General features: G+C 30.4%; 1 protein-coding gene across 6 annotated transcripts in view; it reads left to right on the top strand.

Annotated features, from left to right (window-relative positions):
• Positions 1–16,899, top strand: part of LOC105144031 (dual 3',5'-cyclic-AMP and -GMP phosphodiesterase 11) — a 234,137-nt gene that overhangs the window by 143,824 nt on the left and 73,414 nt on the right. For all 6 annotated transcript variants that reach the window (XR_845839.2, XM_087406851.1, XM_087406850.1 and 3 more), the window contains one exon: positions 13,871–14,120. Coding sequence is in view for 5 of the 6 variants with exons in the window: in XM_087406851.1 (XP_087262977.1) it covers positions 13,871–14,120 (250 nt within the window). In the remaining variant the exon portion in view is untranslated. The remainder of the gene's footprint in view (positions 1–13,870; positions 14,121–16,899) is intronic.

The following is a 16,899-nucleotide window of genomic DNA, read 5'->3' as shown; positions in this document are numbered from 1 at the left end:
CTGTCCGTAGCTCTTATTTGAGATATTCTATGGCCGCTATTTCATTTGCGTGTTTTTGTTATATAAAAAATGTGTGCAGGACAGAGAGGTCCTCGGATTTCTCTAGCCAATCAACAAGTTTGAAAAATTTATCGTACGACAAAAACGCATAAATAAAATAACGGCCTTTTAATATACCCTGTATTTACAACTATGAGCTCTAATTATAATATTCATCTCTTTAAAAGAGACTAATCAGTGCTTTTCTAACTGTCCTTTCACTAGTTGCGTACGTAGAAATTTCAAGTCATATTTAAGTAATTTTCCGTCATGTAGGGGAGAGACAAGTTATTGCAATTCTTTCCGTACTAATGCAGTATAATTAATAAATACTATGCATTACTTTATCTTTAACTAGATAGTCAATTTTTTTTCTGACTTGTATTTATGTCTTTAAATACTAAAAATTAATATTTTCTATCAGTAGGTAAATTGTAACAACTTACTCCACTGTGGGACAAATTGTTACATTTATAATATCCAGGGTTGTTATGTTTTAAACAAAATATTTAAAACGGCTTGTTTAAAACATGTTTGAAACACTGGGCATTGTTTAAAACACTTTTGTTTAAACAATTTTAAACTATTCTTAATTGAAACTGTTTAAAAACGCTGCAATTAAAATATGTGATTTGGAAAAGAAATTGTAAAAGAGAAATAAAAAATGATATGTATGTTACAATTTTTTTATTTATTTATAATTTATATGTACTACTACTAGTACTACTACATATAGACTATAAACATATAAATAATAAAATAAAATTCATTAATCTTTTAACAGAATATAAATTACATTTAATAGTAGTTTTTTCTACTTATAACTGTAAACATAAAAACTTTTAAAGAAGATCAGATTATACAATCTTAGTATCAATTCTCAATATTTATGTTCAATTAGATTATTTGTTTAATGCCTTCAAAATTGTTATTAATTTTGAAGCTTTTTCTATACCTATTTCTTATTTTTGTGGTGCACTAACCCAAAAGTTGAAAACAACCTTTCTATGTCAGCAGAAGAAGCAGTTGCTGTATGGAGTTGTTACCAAATCATAACAACATTGATATTATTTTTTAGCGCAAGCCATCATATTATTGGCTTAATATTTTTAATCGTTTCTTCAGAAAAAAGATAAATTTTGAACGGAGTTTTTGCTCGGTAGAAAGAGAGAGAATATAACAGGCATGGCTGCAGGATGGTATGAATCAGTATTATCCCTGATTTATCAACCCGATTTACTCGCAGGATCAATAAAGTCGATAATGAATTTGCGTTCACTTTGGAAAAGCTCTCAATGACGCTCACACAAGAAACATATTAACAGTAATATAAAATAAAAACAATAATAAATAAAAATAACTGATTTTATCAGTTATTTATTATTTTTTATGGCGAAAGATTCAAATATATTCCCATAATATTTTTTTTAACCAACAAAAAAACATATTTTAAACAAAAAAACATTTTTTTCTTGTTTAAAACATGTTTTTTTGTTGCTTAAAAACACAAAATAAAACAGAAAACATTATTTCAAATAAAAAAAATGTTTTTTGTATAAAATAAAAAAAACATGTTTTTTTAACAATCCTCACAATATCACTTAAAATACACGCGCGCACGCACACACACACACACACACACCACACACACATACGCACGCGCGCACGCACGCACACACACACACACACACACACACACACACACACACACATATACACAAGCAAATTCAAGATTACAATGAAATCAACGAAATACTTCACAAGGAATATTTATTTTATAATATAAAATTAAAAAAATATATTATTACAAAAATTTTTTCTTTAATTAGTTATTAAAGTTAACGTTAGAAAATAAAATTAATATTACACATTTGCTGCTTTTCTCACAGATAGTCATCTTTAACTTTCTTTACCGCTGTCGCATATGTTCCTATATTTATAGATTCTTTGTTTGTCCTTTTTTTGTAAGATCGCAAACTTATAACTACAACAGACTGATGACTCAATATAGAAAGAAATAAACCTTGGCACCTATTATGGAAATGTTTGGAATGGATTTCTATTATAATTATTTTGTTTATTCCTAGATATTCCTAGATGAATTTTTATTCGGATAGTCTGATTGTTTCCAAATCGGTCGGAAAGGTTTCCGGCACTTCTGCATGTTTTTAGCAGAGAATTTGTGTTTTTAATGCAGAGAATTTATGTTTGTAGAACAGAATTTGCGTAACCCTCATCAATGTGACAGATTTCCTAACCTGAATATCTGTCAACTTTAACAATTAATATCTCGGTTCGCGAGGCAGAGCGACACTTTCTTTGCCAGATTCGTTCATTTCATACAAAAATGCGTCGAATAAGCCTAATTTTACTGATTTTTTAGGTGTAGCTAAATTGTCTAATTATCCCAATCTGAAACGTTCTGATTGGCGAGTTTCCGACTGCCAATCCGTTCATGTGCTTTTGCTATTATGGTTTAGCAGAATGAACTTTCCGTTTATTTCTCTAGATCGAAATAAACGAAAACGAAAAAAAAGGATCAGGGGAAATGGATTAATAAAACGCTAATAAAACAATTAAACTCAATCGAATGCCCATTTATATCGGTAATAATTGTTAAACATGTGTTAAGCGGGAAGCACAGACTCTTGCATAATGCATAATACGTAATGCATAAGAAATTGAAACAATCAAATATCTTTGTTTCTTTATTTTTCATGAAATAAAGAACTTTGATTGAATTTCTTATGTTAGTAGGTATACTAAGCGGGTTATAACCCTGGTCTTCTAAGGGGGGCGCGGGGCGCATGGGGAAGGGAGAGGGAAGGCGCAGGAAGGTCCCGGCGCTATCGATGTTTATATAAACATATGTAGAAACCCGGTCGATGGATTACATACACACAATATGCGTGATTACGTTTCGCTATACATACCTTCCGTATTTTTCACCGCTGCCGCGGACCTACCAGAAAATGCGTTGCAGGCCGCCATCGCCGTCGTGCGCGCTATCTCATATACAGGATTGGCCATATTCGACGGAAAGATGTTTTTTTTTCAATCATGGGAAACGTCGTTACTTGATCTAACATCTCTGTCAAAAGTTACAGTGTTTGCCAGATCTTTCCGTCGAATATGGCCAACCCTGTACTTACTATCTTTCTTTCGATGCTTTACCATCTTTTCCTATTTCCTTTTATTTCTTTTCACATCCAAAATCATTTGACATGTCACGACCTGTTCTGATGATGATAATTAATGTAATTTCGATACAATTACGACGTTGCCAAATAGTACATGTATTGATATAAATGTTAAAGATCGCGATGCATTGCGACGTTGCCAAGTAGTGCACATAATGATATAAAATAAAAAGATCAATTTTAACCTCCAAATTTCGCGCGTTTATTTTCATACTTGTTATTCATTCTTTTGTCTTACAATGAATAAATACATATGGCATAAGATGGATGAATGGGAAGCAAAAACAGTACATATATATAGTGATATAAACAAAAATTTTTTTATTCATATGTTATTACATCGTTTTTTTTTGTACGTATTAAAAACTAAAGTCAATAGCTTGCAATCGACGAACTGATGTCCACTGAAGATGTTGCTATCGCGTATAGCGTTTTCGGATGCGATGTTGGAGAATCGCGTAGACATCGACCATATCGACAAGTCGGTCTAATCGTTCGAACGTTATATCGATACATCCGTCAAAACTCAAACATACGACATAGCATCGTTTCGATCATCATCATATGTACGAAGAATTGAGATGTACGAGCATATCGTTTAGTGTGCAAACTCTGACGGTTAGCGGTCCAATGCTTATAACATTGTCCTTGTATTCATTTCGCAGCATCTTGTAAATATTCCATCGCTGTTCGCTTTTCCACGTTTCGAAAGACAGCGACAGTTCGTGTCCATGATGATTTCCCAGGGCGATCTCCAACTCGGTGGACTAACGTTGATTCTATTTTCCAAAAATTTGTAGCTCGTAGCCGTCAGATCGTCTGCTCAGTAAACGCACCACGCGATGCTGTGTACGTACATAATGTTAAAAAACGTTTCTTTTGTGTATAGAACGTTGAAACTTACATGTTACTGCAGTTCTTCGTTTCGTACGATGCGTTGCTGTCTTCAGCGAAATACATTTTCAACTGTTCGTACAAGCAGATATCGCAAGACTAATTGCATCCGCGTAAATTGTGACGTATATGGTACAATTTCTAAAATCGAAGATCCTTTTTCCCCAAAGACATTCCCAATATCTTGTTTTTTCCTTCGATAGCGGTGGACTTGGCGGACCTGGTGACAAGGGACGGTATGCTTTTCGCTCGATTGATTTTCGGCGTAAATATTCTTTTACTCGATCTATGTCTTAATATTCATAACTGAAGCTTACGATTGAATGAAAAAAGCCTTACACACTACCTACATACATTATATATATAGTATGTACTGTCAGATCGGATGTCGCGTTTAACAGAAGCGTCGATATTTTTGGACATACATACATACATACATACGTACGTACGTACCGTGTGCATCCCAAAAAACTGTGCCCATCACCTTTCCGGTCGACTTTCACAGTTTTCGCCTTCTTCGGAGCCGATTCACTCGGTGAAGTCCATTATTTTGATTGTTTCTTCGTCTCGGGTGTGAAGTAATGGATCCATGTTTCGTCCACAGTAATGAATCGACGCAAAAATTCATCTGAATTATTGAAACATCTCCAAACATTGTTTTGAAATCGTCACAGGGTCGCGCTTATGGTCCACAGTGAGCAAACGCGGCATCCATCTTGCCGAGCTTTTTCATACTCAATTGTTCGTGCAAAATTGAAATCACTGTGCCATGTGATATGCCTGTGGCCTCAACAAGTTTGCGCACTTTCACTCGTCGATCAGTCAAAACAATATTGTGGATTTTATCGATGATTTCTGGCGTAACAGTCTCGGACGTCCCGAACGAGGTGCATCACATGTGGATGTACGACCATGTTTAAATTCATTCAACCAATTGTGTACAATCGTAAACGTTGGTGCAGATGTGCTATGAACATTATCCAACTCGGCTTTGATTTCTTTCGGCGTTAAACCTTTCATATGTAGATGTTTGATCACTGCACGAAATTCATTTTTTCCTATTTTGCAAAAAATACAAATGTTCGCTTTAATCGTCTACAGAAATGAAACTACGCGGAATTCCGCTCAAAATTTGACAGTAATCAGCTGAAAGATGCTACTTGTCAAAAAGTAATGTGACATGACATTGCGAGTGCCCTCTGACAGATTTTCTAAGAACTTATTGATTTGCCCTCATAAATAGACATATAAAGACAAATAAGACATTTAAAGATATATAGATCAATGATAATAATAGTGATCTTTATTTTCAATTTTGTTGAACTATCAAAATAATTATGTAGAACACTTAAATTAAGCTAGTTACTTATGGAATATCAACATTTTTGCAGCATTGTTTATTATACTTGAGAATCCTACATAACTATTTTGATTATCCAAAATTATTTTTTTATCTGTATTTTTAGTGAATTTTTTAATATATCAGCAAAATCATTTTCTCATATTATTTTTAAAGGTCAGTTAAATATTGTTTATAATATCTATTTAATATTTATAACATTATATTTACATTTATATTACATTTTAGATGTATATATTTCTTATGTTTCTAATGTTTCTTATGTTTTTCTAATGTTTCTAATATTTTTCTTATCTGTATTTAATTGTTAGGTTCGGTGAAATCATTTTCTTGTATTATTTTTAAAGTATAAATATCAATATAAAATTAACATAACAATATTTTTTATTATAATATTTATATATTTAATATTTAGAATATTATATTTATATTTATGTTTTATTTATATCATTATATTCTTTTTCTACAATAAATTATAAAATCTGAGGTAATATAATATAATATATCTTTAATTAATCACGAATCTACTTATTCTCCGATATTAACATTTGAATTTCTCGCGTTTTGTGCAAAAGGCAGAGCTGATATGATGTGGGATGTACGTTTCAAGAGTAAAAGGGGCGGGGATTAGCAGTCCAGATTTCTATAGTCCAAACATATTTCTCACTTATTAATACATTGGGCGTATCGTGTTTTTTATGATGAATTGATTTTGATCGGATGAGTTGATTTTTAATTCAGAGATGTATCATGCACCAATTGGAATAACCACCAAAAAAAAAGAATTTTGCTGTTTTATTGAAAAGAATGTCACTGCACCAATTTTGTTGTTGTAATTTATAAACATTAATGTTTGTAAATATGATAATTTTTAACATTAATGAATTTGAATATTCTTAAAACTTTTAATATTTCCTCGTACCTCATTTTGAAGAGGAAAATTGTTACGTTTTGTACATCATGTAACTTTTATATTTTTTTTAAAGAATTTTTTTTAAGAATAACACAGTTATTACAAAAATGTATCAATTGTAGCGTATATTCTGTTTTTCGTGCGAGATAAAAACCTTACGAAAATTTTTCCTACATATTGCATATTTTGTCAAAGTTCGAACGAACAGAAGTATTAAAAATTACATGGTTTTATAATGAGAAGAAAACAATATTTTATGTAACAACAAAAAACTCACACAAAGTCAAAAATTGTATGTTTTTACATTTAAAAATGAAAAAGAGGAATTTGATAGAGCATATACAGCCGGTCACAGAAAGATTGCAATACTTTTTTTCGATGGATTTCGAAATACAATTTGTTCATTGAGCGATTGATTCTTACTTATGAAACTAACTATTTATGTTCAACTGCTCTATGAGCAAGGTTGAGTTTTGGAGCACATTGAAAAAGAATGTTGCAATCTTTCTGTGACCGGCTGTATATCTCATTAGCAAAGCAGTGAAAAATTATTAGACATCGATCGTTGTGAATGGATGTGTGCTATCAGGATGTGCGCTAATAGGACTCTCTCAAAATGAAATAATTAATAAAAATTTTGGGAGGGATTTGAACTTCCAAAACCGTCCGAAAAACAAACCCTGGATACGCCATGCTTATATATACAATAATACAAGTGATTTATATGAAATATTTACTTTTAACAGTGAAAATCAAGAAAACGTACGTAGTGTCTTTTAGAGTTCAAATGTGGCGGCTAAAAGTGAAATTGTATTATATTATAAGAATCACATATAAAAATTCATAAAAATGTGCCACCTGTGGCAACTAAAAAAACTAACTATAACAACTTACTCTATACAACAACTCGCCCCGATTTCTTCTACTAATTCGGATCAATTCAAATGCTTTATTCTTTTTGGTAGCGTTATTGCATTCCATAAGAATAACAAAAATGATTTGCACATGTATATTTTAATATATATATATATATATATATATATATATATATATATATAAAACGAAATTATAATTAATGATCCACATCTAATTCTAAAGTCTAATTCTGGATCATGATGCAATTTTTTGTGACATATTTAAGTTTACTTAAAATTAGTGACAATTAAAAATCTATGATAATTAAAATGACAATAAAAATTAATGAAAATTAAACGTTTAGCAGTAAAAAACAATTAAATTAATAAGTATTTAATACTTTTTGTATATAGACATGTATACTATTTTATGTTCTATTTTGATATTTCAGATGTTTTTTAGTAAATCGAGTTACCGAGTTATAGAAATGTTTAATTTTTTATTATAATGCCCTTACGAAAAAAAACCCTCAATTTTTTTGTGTTAACATTCAAATTTAGGTGTTTACCATTAAAGTTGAGTGTTGACCGTCAGTATTGGATGTCACTTAAACGTTGACATCAATGTTGAGTGTCGATTGAGAGTGACCATGAATATTCGGTTTTGCCTTAGTGTAGGCACTTAATATTGAGTGTCAGTTAAGCGTTGAGCATCAATATTGGATGTCGGTTGAGTGTTGACCATCAATGTTGAGTATCAGTTGGATGTGACCATCAAATTCAGTGAATAGTTTGGTGTATACACCATAACACCCAATCGCAGTTTACTCTTAACATATTATATGTAACACTCAATAGATTAATGTAAAACTTAAATGTTAAACTTAAATGTTAGACCTTTGAGTGTTATTTTTAAAATTGAATGTAAGAGTCACTTGAATGTTAATCTTTATGATTGAGAATTAACGCTGAAACATTGAATATAGATGCGCCGATAGATTCATTTATGAAAGAAATATATTTTAACTATATGCATGAAACATCTTTTTGACAAACTATTTAGATTGCGGAAATCATCCGAGTGCCCTCATATATCGTTTTATCCTTATTGTTTATCCAATATGAAACAAAGATAAGATGAAACACAAGGGCACTCAGATGATATTTCCGAACGCAGCTTAGATAAAGATTGGCAAAAAGATGTTTCACACAGTCTTAAAGATGTTGAAGCCCTATTGAGATATATCACAGTTATATATTAACATTCTTGGATCATCGAAGCAGCAGTTCCCTTACGTAATTGCAAAGGTTAAGCACCGTTGGAAAGGGTATGAGATTGAATGGATGGACGCTTAAAAAAAATTAATTCCTAAATGAGAGAGAAAGCGTTTTTTTTAATTATAATTTTGTCGTGTGTATTTCAGAAAATGTTGCAAATCAATAGTATTATTTTAGCAATAAAACATATTTAATTAATTTTATATAATAAAACCATTTATTTTGATGGTTTTCTTTGGGTGTTATCCTTTAATTGGGTGTATGAAATTGAAGTATCGAAATTGACGTATGCAAAAATACGATAAGTTAACGATGAAATAAGAGAAAAAAAAAGATGTTGAAAATGTAACCTTTCAAGTATAATTTAGCAACAGATAAGGCTCGCAAACGCTTTTTTGATCGACTGTACAAATCTTATTGTATATAAATCTTAGATTTTTTCAAAATCGAGACTATAATAGTTTAAAAAAATTACGATTTTAATGGTCACAAAAAGGTAATAGATCATTCTGGAGAGATATTTGCACATACATATACTTGCATATAAATTCAATCTCAAAAAGTAAACATAATCTCATTTTGGTACAATAATATAAATTCAGAGCTATTATAACCTAGTTGGTTGATGATTTTTGTTTATTTATTAATATGATATAATCATGAAATCGATTAAATAGATTTAAACATTTCGATCATAAATGTGGCTTTTTTCAATGAATAAATTAATGAGTAACTATATTTGCATGTCAATAATACAATATAAAATTCGTAAAAAAAAAGCAGCGCACAATTAGTCAATGAATTGAAAAACATGAAATTACACAATGCGATATTCATTGGATAGAGTTCATTGGATATGGTATCTCTTTACACCAATGTACCAACAGACCTATCATCAGTATTGAGAAAAGATGGCCAAGTATATTAAGAAACCCAAATATTTTATTAAATGAATTCAAAATTAGAGTAAATATAATACTTCAATCCACTTATTTCATGAACAATAACACTATAAACAAATTTTCGGAGTTTTAATGGGCTCGTCTCTCTTCTCCATAATTGTTGACATTGTAACGCAGGATGTAAAGACATTGGCGATCAGCAGATTTTTTTATCATTTAACGTATCATTTTTTTATAAATATATTGACGACATCTTGTTGGCAATTTCCAACGATTGTAATAATGAAACGATAGAAATATTTAATTCTGTACATAAGCGACTAAAATTTATGATGGAAATTGAAATTAACAGTCACGTACATAGATGTCAATTTGATTAGAGAAAGCAACAATATCATATTTGATTTATATATAAAAAAGTCACTTCATCTGACTGAACCTAAACTACAATTCCCATCACCCAATTTCTCATAAAAAAGAAATTATCATGGGAATGTTAGATCAGATCAAATCCATACCTCATCCTCTTTTTACTTAAAAACTTACTTCATGAAATGATAAACATTCTTTATTACAAAATAGTTACCTTATATATTTTATTTTTAAAATTATAAACGAAAGATACAAATATTATTTTAATAAAAAATCAATAAATAAACGAATAAATGATACAGAGAAATCTATAAAAAAAAATCTTCACTATCCCATACATTAAAGAAGTCACAACAAATTATCTATCATAGCTAACAAAATTAGTATGCAAATCACATTCACAATACCTTATAAACTAAACTGATTTATTAAAACAGGCAAAGACATGGTTGACAAAGTGAATAAATGTGAAATAGTTTGCGGAATTGAATGCCAAGATTGTGAAGCCACATACGTGGGACAAATTAAAAGACAACTAGGCACGAAAATAAAACAACATCAAAACGACATTAACAAAAAAAGTGGTTCTCCCTCAGGGTGTGTTCCGATATACACTGCCAGTACTGGCAATACTGAAAAATTGTTCCGCTATTACTACGCTGCGATTAGTTCAATGATGTCATGGTAGCCATATTATCACTGCGACTACTGCGGCTTTCGAGGTGAAGCAGTTACAGTGCAATGGCATCACTTAAAAAAGCATAACGCGTCGAAATATTCGATCCAGGAAATAAAAATATATATACATTATATTTAACTGCAGAAGATGTACATATATTCATTTTATAGAAAATGACTCTTAAATTCCACATCTGAATATTCATTAACTGTGTCCATACAGTTTTTAACACGAGGTCAAACTACTTGAATTGATAATCCCAATATAATTAGTTCATTTTGGAAGAACTATCGCTGCTGTTCAAAATTTATTGATAATTTTAATTTAGTACGTTTATCCATGTCTGTTTACATTACTGCTAATCTACTACAAAGCCGTTCCGAAATACGACGTTACAGTAATGCTGGCAGTATCACAGTAATTTTGGAACGGCTGCAGCAGTGCACTATTGTGACGTTATACTGGTTGAAGAACCAGTAAAAAGGGAACATACTCAATAATTTCTGAACATAGAATCTTCCAAAATTATACATTTGACTGGGAAAACATAAAAATTCTAGACAACGAGCTCTCTTATGTAAAAAGATCTATTTATGAAATGGTATACATTAAAAAACAAATTGAAAGTCTAAATAAATGGATACAGAACGATTGCCGAACGTTTACCTCCCCATCATGGATCTTTTGTTCCGCACATAATTTTATGCTCACTACCAAAAACAGACATACAGAGTTACACTATAAAACATCATTTATTAATGTGCTGTCAAAAAGGAAGGTTACAAATATTTTAAGACCAACGAAAAATTCTGTGAACATTGGAATCACAAATATTCTTATCATAATTATAATTTAGTCTAGTAAAAGTCTAACACTCATAATTATATCATATACAGGGTCTTCCAATATTATCTGTCTTTTCATTTAACGGTATAGAACAGTATCTTATAAAATCCGCCACATAGATTATTATTGCCAGGTAATTCGTATAAATGTAAACAATCGTGCTGAGTTTCATGACAATCGGTTCAGTTAATTATAAATATTCAGAAAATTATTGAAATCTGCAAAACATTGTTTTCGAAAATTTGGGACAAACAGGATTGACTTCTCAATTCAGCAGACCTTAATCCAATGGATTATTCTGTGTGATCTATTATGGAGTTTTTTTTGTGCCAGAGTTTTTTTTGTGCAATTAATCATAAGTCTGTTAATTAAGTTAAAAAATCATTAAGTAAGGTATGGAACAACATTACCATTGAGAAACTTATTGCCATTATTGATAATTTCCCTAAGCGGTTAATCAATTCGAACGTGAGTACAAATATTTTCTATAAATTTTGTTTCTATGTAACAATTATTAATAAAGTTATAATTATTTACAAAAAAAAACGGAATATTGGAACATCCTTAGAAAACTTTGGAAACTGCGATTTCTCTATTCATCTGAGTCTACAAATTTTATAACTCGACACACCATGAAATAGGATGCCAAACTGAAAAGACACATCACAATACTGACAATATAATAGATAAAAGACTTAGGAGCGTAAGATTATACTGTTAACATGCGAATTTTATATTATTGATTGACATATGAATATAGTTATTCATTAATTTATTCATTGAAAAGATCATATTTATGATCGAAACATTTAAATCTGTTTAATCGATTTCATGATTATATCATATTAATAAATAAACAGCGACCAACTAAGCTATAACAGCTCTGAATTTATATTGTATCGAATTTTATTCCTCATAGCCAATAACATATTGTAATTATAATAATCTCATCTTGTTTTCGTTCGCTGAAGATGTAGCTCTTGATTTATTATCGTATATTCATACTACTTCATTAAGATATGTAGTTTTAATATTTTATCCAAATTATGCAGATATTTGTAATTTTGGGTAAGTGAGGCATCCCAAATTTTTTTTCGGTTACTTTATTAAAAAATTATCCTAAAATAAATAAATTTTTTTGGGATGGCATCATTTGTAAGATTTAACAAGTTTTTAAACATTTTTATAATAAAACGCAATAAAAATATCGTTATAACGTAGTGATTAAATAAACACGTGCGGACATATTTAATCTCAATTAAGCATAACGTTGGTTTTTTTCTATGAAATTTAATGCTATTTACTATCTACTAAAAACTATGAGAAAAACAATTCTTATGATACATGTATTAAACTTTGAATTTTTTAAAGCTACATACGTTAGTTAACCTTACACATTTAAATAGTCAATGCCATCAATAAAATGTATAGCGTTGTTTCTAATAAATTAATTGACACTTGAAAAAGATAAAACAAATATTAAATAACAAATATTAATCTTATGATATCCCTACTGAAAAAAATTACGTCACATAGTTGCATGATGAAATCATGTAATTAAAACATGCGAATCATGTAACGAATTATTCCAAATCAGTAAAATTATTTTAAATACCGTAATTTGAAAAATTACATGATATCAGAAATAATTTTATCGATTATGTGATTTTATAGTTGTCAAATTTAAAAAAATTAAATGATATTGTGACATGATCTTTTCAGTAGGGATGTATTATTTACAGCAAAATATTATAATTATTTAAATATAAAAAGTGATCCAGAATTGATCGGCATCTAATGCTTTTACCTTCACATGTATGTGTATATACGACGGTAAACTCCGAAAGTTAGGGATATGGTAAAGAATAAAAAGAAATACTATGCAAGTCAAACTAGCGAGAACAAATGATTGTGAACGAATATTTCACAATATAGAACAGAAACGAACGGGCTGCTTTCGGAAATTAATATTATCCTCATCATCTTATTCTTGTTTAACGTTAGGTGAACAACAAGGATAAAACGATATACAGATGCACTCGGATAACGTTTCTGAACGCAGCCTTATTTGATATACCAATAAGAAATGGAATGTTTGTCAATGCTCGTACAGACTATTGAAGCAAGTTCATTCTTTCATAAACGAATAAATCATTGAAATGCAAATTCTTGTGCGCGAGATCTATCTTTGAGGCATTTTTATTTTTAGATTTTTATTAGAATTTGTAGGATTTGTAGGATTTCAGTGAATAATCATGAATAAATGTTTTTCATGATATCTGAAAAGTCCTAAACTTTCTGAATATAAATAATAAGAATCCGACTATACGAAAGTTTTAACTCTTTGTTCCCCATTTTACAATGCGTCTCAAATTTTGTCCCAAATTAAAGACATGATTTTAAATTATCCTTCTTTTAGTATAAAAATAATAAATGTGAAATATAATTTTCTACTTCTATTTGACTGATTCATTATGTTTAATAAGATTGTTAAATTCGCATAATTAACGAATAAAATGTGGCAAAAATGCAGGCCTGCACTTGCGGAGCATCGAGGAGCCGAGGATGACGGCGGAAACGGCGGGTCCTTGCGTACAAGGAATACAGGGCGTCCAGAGCGGCGTAGCGAGTCAAAATATGCTGCAACAGGTGCAGGATGGAAACAGTGGTGGCGGCGGCGGCGGTTATTATTCCTCGACTTGGACAGCGTACGATCCAGAATACGCCCGTATGGAGGCTTGGCTTGACGAGCATCCTGACTTCGTTAACGATTACTTTCTCAGGTAATCGATCCTTTCGAATTTGTAATGAAGCGAATAGATTCATGTTAGGTTCATTGTTTTGAAAATTAATTGATGGCTTGTTTACTATCGTTTTTGAAAAATAATAACTACAACCTCTAACAAAATTGCCTCTGTTGTGCTGATTTATGTATTTTTCCTCTTTTTTATGTTTTTTTGTTTATATATGTTTTTTAATACATTTATATATGTTTATATATATTTTTTATCATAATATTTTCTGAAATCTGCACATTCTGAATTCTGAACATCGGAAAATATAATAAAAGTAGCACGCACACATGTACGCAAGATATCACATTTGAAGCTTCGGACGCTATTATTTCCCAAACAATTTGTTATTCCAAAAAGTATTTCAAGTAGAACTTAATTTAAGAGCGAAATATCTTTTGATGGTCACAAATCCTTGCTAAAAGTGAACGTGCTCAAGATTTCAAAATGACCTTTATTCTTCTAAATGGAATCATAGAGAATAATTTGGGAGATAATTACGTCCAAAGCTTCAAATGAGACTCTGTAAATATATATATATATATATATATATATATATATATATTGTTTTACATATAGAATATGTGTATAGTATATGCCTATCATACACAGGGTGTTTTCTCTAACTTAATCATCTAAAATGTTTCCGTTGTATTTAATGATACGAGAAAATACCAACAGAGAAAGTTGTTCGATTCGAAGGGACAAATATTATAATGAGCAAAAAATTTTTCTCAAGGTCATTTTTTTAGACTTTAAAGTCACTTCTACTTTTTTAAATGAAATTGATTTTTTTACACAATATGTGTGCGAGAGCGCACCGCGCGGAAAAATTCGAGTGAGAGTTCGGCGCACGGCTGGTATGATGCACGACAGTAAAATCAACTCAGTTTCTTTGTAATTTAACAAAAGAATTTCTTTAATATATTCAGTTACAAAGTCAAAAGATATAATTAATTAAAGATTAGATTAACAGAATATTAAATGCGGTCACCTTTTCCAAATTGAGTTTGGAATCGCGGTGATGGAAAATCTCGGCGATTTTTCTCGACGCTTCTCGAAAGTTTCGGTTTATAGCGATTTCACTAAACGGTTAGCACGGCGATTTTACGAAGCGAGATTATGACTCTAAGAACTCTAAGAACCTTTTGGAAGTAAGAAGGAGGACGGCGAGATCGAAGCATTTATTGCTTTCGGCCTGAGCTTTCCCTTTTGGGAAAAATCCAATAAAAATTTGCCACAATCGTAATTATTACGTGGCATTAGGTGTACAAAATTGATTGGCGCTTTGGATTCTTTTCTAGCGACGTTCAACGTAACAGTCATGCGCGACAGAAAATCCGTGCGTGGGATTGGTGACAGCGCGTGACGTATTCGTCGGAGCGCGGCGCTCGCGTGCGCGAATTGAATTGTTCTAGAACCTTCGATTGTCCGTTGCCGGTAACGACAACTTGTTTGCGTGTAACGAATTGTTTTTTAAAAAGAACAAAGAACGACGAATTTGATGATTTTAACGAGGATTAAAATCATGTTTGAGATGAAATCACGAGCTCAATTTGTGCATGCGTTCAATGACAATTAATGTCGATCGACTGAAAGAATTCTTGCTTTTCTTTCGAATTACCGATCTCAAACAATATGATTCTTCTAATTATTCTGAATATAAAAGTATTATGATAGTGATATTAAAAAATCAATAGTTTACGAGATATTTTATATTTTATTCTGGTATTTATTGACATAAAATGTTAAATAACTCATAAACTATTAATTTTTTGATAATCATATTTAATACTTTCATGAACAAAATAATGAGATGAATCAATTGATGGAAAGAAAACACATAATTGTTTTAAAAAAATACTATGAATAATTTTTTTAAATAAGCATTGTGCTTTTTTTCCACTAATTGATTTATCTTATTATTCTGTTCATAAAAGTATTAAGGTATGATTATCAAAAAATTAACCCCCATTAAATTCCATATCCCAACCGCGCATCCGTAACTTCCACTCTGATGCGAATTTGGCAATTGCGTTTTTAAATGTTAATTTTTAATGTTAATTTAATGTTAATTTTGTTATGAAAATGTAGAACAAAAATAAGTTAAAATATGTGTTTTCTATGGGAAATTTTGTGGGAAATTCAATGATGAAATTCAAATTATACGAAAGATTTACTTTGATGATGGAAAATAAGATTTTTTTAAACAGATTTTTGGAAAACGACTTTTTATTTATTTAATCATATTTGTTTTTGTATTAATACAATTTAATTGTTTATATTGGTTTTTACTTATGTAAGAGAAAATTATTAGAAATTGAATTGAAAAAAAAAAAGAAATTTTTTTATGTTAGCTTGAAGTTCGATCTTTTTTAAAAGGAAAATAAATGAAAATACTAAATATATGTATACAGAAAAATATTGTCTATTTGTTAAAAAACTTTCAGCGCGAAGTTAAGGGGAGTGGCCAAATTATCGGGACTTTGCAAATCGATATAAATCTCCGAATTTACGGAATGAAATAAAAAATCCTTTCACAGGATTAAAGTAGACACAAAATTTGGTGATATTGCAATAGACTTCACACTAAAACCAAAAGAAAGTTAAAAATTTACATTTTTTTCAAATCGTAAAGCTGTCACCTGATGCAATTGTTTCCTTAATACAAAAGTTTCATAGCTCGTATGGACCAAACGGCAGCGCAGCATTAAGCGTGTTACGTATATAAACAATAATAAACAATATTAAGTTTACGAAACTAAGATTA

The sequence above is a fragment of the Acromyrmex echinatior genome, chromosome 6, assembly GCF_024713525.1.
Source record: "Acromyrmex echinatior isolate Ae372 chromosome 6, ASM2471352v2, whole genome shotgun sequence".
Classification (NCBI taxonomy): domain Eukaryota; kingdom Metazoa; phylum Arthropoda; class Insecta; order Hymenoptera; family Formicidae; genus Acromyrmex; species Acromyrmex echinatior.
Note: the sequence above shows the minus strand (reverse complement) of the source record. Positions and strands in the feature narration are given on the sequence as shown.